The 7,038-nt window shown below is 36.1% G+C and overlaps 1 protein-coding gene across 8 annotated transcripts; it reads left to right on the top strand.

Moving 5' to 3' along the window:
• Positions 1-283: 283 nt before the first annotated feature.
• On the top strand, positions 284-4,645 carry LOC126619974 (thylakoid membrane protein TERC, chloroplastic). 8 transcript variants are annotated; one of them, XM_050288411.1, is made up of 15 exons: positions 287-567; positions 658-726; positions 1,209-1,366; positions 1,440-1,516; positions 1,670-1,757; positions 1,889-1,969; positions 2,064-2,120; positions 2,271-2,352; positions 2,799-2,848; positions 3,050-3,106; positions 3,229-3,307; positions 3,441-3,499; positions 3,704-3,761; positions 3,841-3,961; positions 4,325-4,645. In XM_050288411.1, exons 1-14 carry the CDS (start codon positions 423-425, stop codon positions 3,930-3,932), a joined length of 1,152 nt encoding a protein of 383 aa, XP_050144368.1. In that variant the 5' UTR covers positions 287-422; the 3' UTR covers positions 3,933-3,961; positions 4,325-4,645. The 8 variants fall into 8 exon arrangements, 7 of the variants coding, with proteins under 7 accessions (XP_050144368.1, XP_050144369.1, XP_050144373.1 ...); XM_050288412.1 differs by having other exon boundaries at positions 288-567; positions 1,209-1,345; positions 4,319-4,645; XM_050288416.1 differs by having other exon boundaries at positions 289-567; positions 1,242-1,345; positions 4,319-4,645.
• The last annotated feature ends 2,393 nt before the right edge of the window (positions 4,646-7,038 follow it).

The raw sequence follows: 7,038 nt of genomic DNA, 5'->3' as shown, positions 1-7,038 counted from the left end.
TTAATCTCGCATTAGCACTTTATCTTAGCTAGTAGCTTGGTTTTTATTTACTCATATTTCTCTATATCAATTTTGCTTCCGCACTGTGCACATGGTTACGTCAGTTCTACGTGACGGCCAGCATGCCCTGATTTAGGTCGGGGAGTGTCAGCATCCAAAGTCTCCCCCGTGTAATATATTGTTTTCGTTCTACTTTGATCTCTAGCAAGTGTTCTCTTCATTTTGACCATGTATAACAAAGTATTTATTCTCATGCTTTTAAATTGTTCCAATTTTTCTGTGTGGCCAATTTATCCAAAAGGGATAAGATACCCATCACACATTACTACTGCTATTACTACACACCACACGGAGCTCCTTGTTCTCTTCTTCCCTTTTTCCTCATTTGAATTTGGCACCAAATTCTCTCCCTCATCACCGCCATGGGCACGGCTTCCGTCATCCATAACGGCGTCCACATCCATCTGAAGCTCAATTCCCGCCTGCCTAGGGTTTCGCTCCCATCACCAGCCCCAAATTGGAGTATGCCTCACTTCATTCACCATCACATCGTTCCCATCCGTACAGGTCTCTCACTCACTCTTCCGTGCTTCAATTTTATATCTGCAATTTCCATATCTGATTTACATATTTGTATTGTTGGAATTTGGATTGCAGGCCGCGGCCAATCCGCGCCGATTGCACGTTCTAGAGCAACTGATCAGGATGATGATTTATCCACTTCAGGTGACTACCAGTTTCTAACACTGTCGGATGTAAATTTGAGATTCACGAGCAAGTGAAAGTTGCCCACTTGAATTATGCATATTATTTTCGACATTAGTAAATTAGAAGAAACACCCTCACAACTATATAAGTTTCATAAAATTACACCAAGAGTTCAATTGAGAAAAAACACCCTCAGCTAGGCAAACTGTAATGTTCTAATTGGTTTTTAGTCGCTAAAACCTTTTTGTACCCTTCTACAATTGAAATTCAGGATGGTAATATTCCGAAGTATTGGACACGAAGTATTTTTCTCTAAAATGTAATGTTATCAAAGGATTCTTGTGAAAATAAAAGCCCTTTTTTAAGGGCTCAATTTAAAACACTAACTGTATGTTTCCTTGATAAGTTCATGTAACTTGAGTTTTACTAATTTAGATCCAAAGGACTGACAATTTTGAGATTTTTGCGAAATTATGTCAAATTTTGATACTTTTCTGTAGTTTATATGAACTTTCCACTTGAATCTCCAGTAGAAAAGAGGGGTGATTCTGCATCACGAGATGGCATTAGTAATGTGGAAACCTCTCACAATGACTCTCCCGATAAAATTAAGGGGCGCGAAGCTTATGCTGCTTCTGTAAGAACTGTAGCCTTGTGGGTGAGCACCTCTCAGCTTAATTTGAACTGTCTACTTCAACAATGCTAATAACTGTAGCTATTAATTTCTTTAGGTGTGTGCTGCGGTGGCATTTGGCATTGGTGTGGGCTTTAAAGACGGAGTTGGCAAGGCATCGGAGTTCTTTGCCGGGTATGCAGAAATTTGCACTGTGAAAGCTTTCTAACAGTGGATAGGAAGTTAAACTTCTTGTCTTTTGAAGCATTAGTTATTTTCCGGTGTCTTAATCAAACTAGGCAACATGTGTATATCTTGTGCTGCATTCTGAATGTTAAGATGTACCAGGTACTTACTGGAGCAAAGCTTGTCAGTAGACAATCTGTTTGTCTTTGTTCTAGTTTTTAAGTACTTCAAAGTGCCAATTATGTATCAGGTAATTTGTAAACCTTTTAGCATTCAAATTTATGCTCGATAGGTTCTCAATTTTATGTAAAGGATTGTTCTTGAAAGATTCAAGCTGTCTGGTAATTCATGGTTACGAAAAGTTTGCTCTCCGAACTATAGAATCGAGTACTTTCTTATGGTATTGCTGGAGCAGTGGTCTTCCGTTTGACATTAATACTCCTTGGAACAGCCACACTACAGGTAAGCTTATAGTTCTCGGTGCATATGCGTTTGTGAATCTATAGTTCTTGTCTTTATGTTCTCATTTTGAATTTTTTGTGATACGTTGTTTTAGAGGTTTGAGGTGGTAAATCTTTTCCTGGCCGCAATACTCCTTTACTCATCTTTCAAGGTGAATCTTCTATTCTAAAAATGTTGTGATAACTATCTTTTTTCTTATACATTTTCGTGGACTGACATTACTCCTTAAAACAAACTTTTAATTCTGCACTTATCGACTTCCTGCCATCAAATGACTCAAATTTTTTGTTTACTGTTCTAGCTATTTTCCAGCGAAGAAGATGACACTGATCTATCCAACAATTTTATTGTGAAGACATGCCAGAGATTTATCCCTGTCACGTGTAATGTTTTTACTGTGTACTTATTTTCTTCTTACTTTTTGGTTGAAGTGCTGTTTGTTGATTCTTGGTAATTCAAGCTTGGACCAAAACTGGAAATTCTGAATTTATTGGGGCTGATCTGATCCTTGTCTTATTTAGCTCATCTTTTTATCTCACTTTTATTAGATAAACTTGAGCATGACCTTTGAATATAGCAAGGCCTAGGAGACCACCTTTAGGGCGGAATGTTTTAGTTTGGGGAGACTTTGCTTACTTGAATTTTACACTATATCAGAATAAGAAAAAAAAAAATGGATTGTATAGATTGCTTCGTCCTGCAAATTTTCATCCTTTATATTATATTGCCACCTGTAGATCATCGGCTATCTTGCAAACACTCACTTTGTACTAGCTTCTTTTTGGTATATGATCTTAATCCATACCTTTTTTCTGGTGGATTTTTGCAGCTAATTATGATGGCAATCGATTTTTTACATTTCAAGATGGTGTCCGGAAGGTAAGTTTTTGATGGGATCTTCTTAGGTTACAACATTTTATTGCACAGTTGTGGAGGTATAAAAGTCTTAAACTGCACAGATGTAATTTACAACTTTCTCTGGATCAAGATGCCACAGTTTGTGAATCCAAATTGAAAATCAATATTTTTGTTAAATTAATGGCTAGTTGATCTCTAACAGGTGTCAAACGTTTTGGGCAGGCCACACCTTTACTTCTCACGGTAGCAGTTATTGAGCTCAGTGACATAGCATTCGCTGTAGGTTTCCTCAACTACTAATAATGTCAGACATATATATACAATACATTTATGTAAAATATATCTTTGCTTTTCCACTTATTGTTGTAATGGATATTGATATGATGCTTCATTTTCTTTAGGTCGACTCTATACCAGCAGTTTTTGGCGTTACTCGGGATCCATTCATAGTTTTCAGTTCTAATCTTTTTGCCATCGTAGGTAATTCTTGTTAGATTTAGGTTTCAATTGACCATATTTGTGTGAATAAGTTGCTATACAGTTACAATGTTATTTCTGGATCTGTGCGTATTTCTGCAGTAGTTGATAATTGACCTTTTCCCATTGAGTTCAGGTTTAAGGTCGCTTTACACACTCATTTCTGCGGGTATGTCAGACTTGGAGTATTTGCAGGTACAAAGTTGACATTTTCTACCTGAATTTCTAGCTCTTTCTGCGTAATGAACTATTGATCACCTACCCATAGATAACCATCAGCACAGGGCCGGTTTCTATATATGCACGTATTTTGAAATGAGGGATTCACTTGATCAAACTTTTAATCCTGATTCTTTGTTTCCTATTGATAACTAAAATCCAATAAGGTTCTTTTTTCAGCCATCAATTGCTGTTGTTCTGGGCTTTATCGGGTGTAAGATGATCCTGGATTTTTTTGGTGGGTATTTCAAGTACTATTGTAGTTATACAAAATCTTCAATCCATCCAGCATTCACCTTTTCTAAACAATTCCACAGGGTTTCACGTATCAACCGAGGTGTCTCTTGGCTTTGTAGCTACAAGTCTTAGTGCCGGGGTGCTGTTAAGTCTAATGAAGAAGTCAGACTAGCTTTAAGAAACCATTCAAGCTCAGGGCAGGTGAAAATCTAAATTTTTTTTTGCTTTTGTTTTTCGTTTTTATTATTCCCTAGGCATTTAATCTTGCCTTTTCCATATCACGAATAATAGTAGCAATTGCTCTTAAAAGTTTTGCAATGACATTGACAACCATTAAAATTCAGCGAAAAGAAATTTTTTGGATAAATTCTTTTGGCACAAAATGTGGACCGATAAACAATCAGAAAATTTTGAGTAGAAAGTTAACAGCGGATCTAACCAGAAAATGGTAGATAATACATAAGGATAAGAAAATTGTTTGCCTTTCTTCTTTTCTTTGGTTTGAAAATGCTTGTGATTCATGAGCTCATGCATGACATGTGAATACTTTTGTTACAGTAACAGTGAGGAAAGCAAAGATTTGAAAGAAGAAAATGTTTCTTTCATGCCGTGGTCATGTCTCGCAGAGTGTTTGAGCATGAGTTATGTGAAGATTTAAGTTTCTCTTAGTCCAAATATGATGGACCGGCAAAGGCGATTTCATCGACGATGAGATGGATGTACGGGTAAATCATGTAAGACTTAGCTTTCTTTTGGTTGTAAGAAGAAGCAGATGGATGGATGGATGGATGGATAGAAAATCTGTGAAATGTTTACATATAGCAAGTTACTAATATTCTTTTTAGCCAAATCATTTATTTATTTTTATTTTGGCTAAATGGTTTACTCTTGTTTCATTTGTCCAATCCAATTCAATTTTAGGCGCCAAACAAGACCAATACGATGTTTGTTTAGTTGAGGAATAGACCAACTAGACAGATTCAATTTTATTTCTACGTGACCTTCAAACACTTTGTGTTATAGCCTAACTTATAACACGGTGTTTCGCTATTGATAATGTAGCTTAAAGTATAAATATGTCATCCACTTGTACTATAATATATATGGATTAGTAACCAAATGTAGTGATAGGATGGTCACATTTAAGTGTTCTCTTCACTTTGTTCGAAACTTAAATTCTAAAGGAAGCTGCCTGACTTAGTAGTCTTATTGGACATCCTTCACAAAAGCACAAGATTTTATTATCTTTTAATTCTATACAAGTCGACTCCATGCGATTTTATTTAATGTGAGAGGTGTTGTAATTAGACAGTCCTATGCTTCACCCTAGCTTTAGACTCTTCCAAACTTGTTAGTGGCCATACATTGCCGACTCACTAGTGACCAACAGAATGATTAGTTCACAATATTAAAACTCGGATAAAGTCGTCATCTTTAATTCTCCTCTCTAACCGTCCGACCAACACAAAAACCCAGATCATGCGAGATACTCAAAATCCAACGACTAAGAAATCAAGTCCACGACACTTATCATGCACCACCAAAGTCGCGCACGCAACCACTTTCCTTGACCAAAAAAGCAAAAAAAAAGAACTTTAATAAAAATGGCTTGAGTTAAGATTATTTTAATTAAAAAAATCAGTCTATAGTTTTATTTAACCAAAAGCACCTCAAAATTAACCATAAGGACATGCCTGCAAATTCTACACGGGTTGAATTACAAAACTCAAAATGTTCAAAACTAAGGTTCCAAAATTACCCCTAACATAAAAAATATGCAGCCCATTAAAAACTTCAATATAATTACAACCCTACTCCCCAAGTTGGCTCGATCTCACCGACTGAGATTATATAACTTTTGGCGGTGAATCAACGATACGGATTTCAATTAATTTTGATCAATGATTGCTGCCCCACCGTTTCCCTATCTTCTGCATAAATTGGTTTAGTATATACATAATATATATATATATATATATATATATATATATATAAGTATGAGTAGATTGTTTAGATCTAATTCTATGGCCAGCACTAGCTCTAGATCAAATTTAGGAACTATACCTGATATTGTCAATGAAGAACAAAAATTTGAATTTCAAACAGACAGTAGTCTAGATTTTGCTGAATGGAATATTCCAAAAATATCTTCAAAAAATATTTATAGAAAGAAATGGGCATTCGCCTCTTTTAAAACTGAACATCATGTTAAAACGGTTGAACAAGCTTATGCTCTTAGTAAAGATCATGAAACTTGCCAATTGTTTACCCCAGAACAAATTAATTCCCATAGGAAAGATGGTCATAACTATATCCATATAGGTTTAGTGCAAATTGCAGCTAAACCATTAACACGTAGAGGTCTTAATACCTCTATCCTCTTATGCCTTCGAGATGCTAGATTCACTGACTTTAGTGATAGCATACTCGGTATGGTTGAATCCAGCCTCTGTAATGGACCTATTCACTTTGACTGCTTTCCAGACCTTACCATAAGTCTATCAGACCCACATATGTTAAAAGCACTTACATTAAATATCAAAACTTCAGGATACAAAGTCCTTGAAGGAACACAGCCTTTGGCCTTAATTTACAGGATTTATTATAAAGTCACTGGCACAAATATGAATTTTCAGGCTTTAACCAAAAGTCCGAAAGATCATACTCTCCTGATCCAGACTGATCAAGAGAATGCCAATATAAAAATACCTCGAACCATTAGGTGGTCAGAAATCAATCTCCCTTCAGATTGGTGTCTGATAAACGAGAGTAGGCCAGTAGCCATCCAAAATAGTCTAGTTAATTTAGACAACGTAGAACAGTACTTTGACGGTACAGTCAAAATTAACTTTGATCGTCCTAGGAAATCCTGCGATTCTAATCGATCCCTTAAATCCTTTACTTCCAATAGGAATTCTTTCTCTGGATCTATGCCAAACGATAGGCAAGGTCGAGACCAAGAATTAATCAATTCCCTAGCTAATAGGAAATTAAAATCAGTAGACACAAGCTCATCTGTCACCCAACAAGAATTAATAAATGATCTTTTAAATTTCAAACTCCAATCACTTGAGACAAACGCTCAAGTAGTCCAGCCTACCTATCATACCCCATCCATTCCTCCTAAGGATGAACAAACATCCCCAACTGCTTCTGATTTTGATGCAGAACCAGTACACCATCAACTATTGGTTTTAACCAGACAAGAACCTTTTAAATATGATCGTAAAAAACTCTGTAGAGACATAGAAGCCCTAGAAAATGTCCCTAGACGAAAT

Source organism: Malus sylvestris, chromosome 4 (genome assembly GCF_916048215.2).
Source record: "Malus sylvestris chromosome 4, drMalSylv7.2, whole genome shotgun sequence".
Classification (NCBI taxonomy): Eukaryota; Viridiplantae; Streptophyta; class Magnoliopsida; order Rosales; family Rosaceae; genus Malus; species Malus sylvestris.
The sequence above is the reverse complement of the archived record's forward strand: the minus strand, read 5'-3'. Positions and strand labels throughout refer to the sequence as shown.

Coding starts and splice junctions, on each gene's coding strand:
- LOC126619974 (XM_050288411.1), top strand. CDS start 423: ATGGGCACGGCTTCCGTCATCCATAACGGCGTCCACATCCATCTGAAG. Junction 2,353..2,798: donor GAGATTTATCCCTGTCACGT/GTAATGTTTTTA, acceptor GGATTTTTGCAG/CTAATTATGATGGCAATCGA. Junction 3,107..3,228: donor TCAGTGACATAGCATTCGCT/GTAGGTTTCCTC, acceptor CATTTTCTTTAG/GTCGACTCTATACCAGCAGT.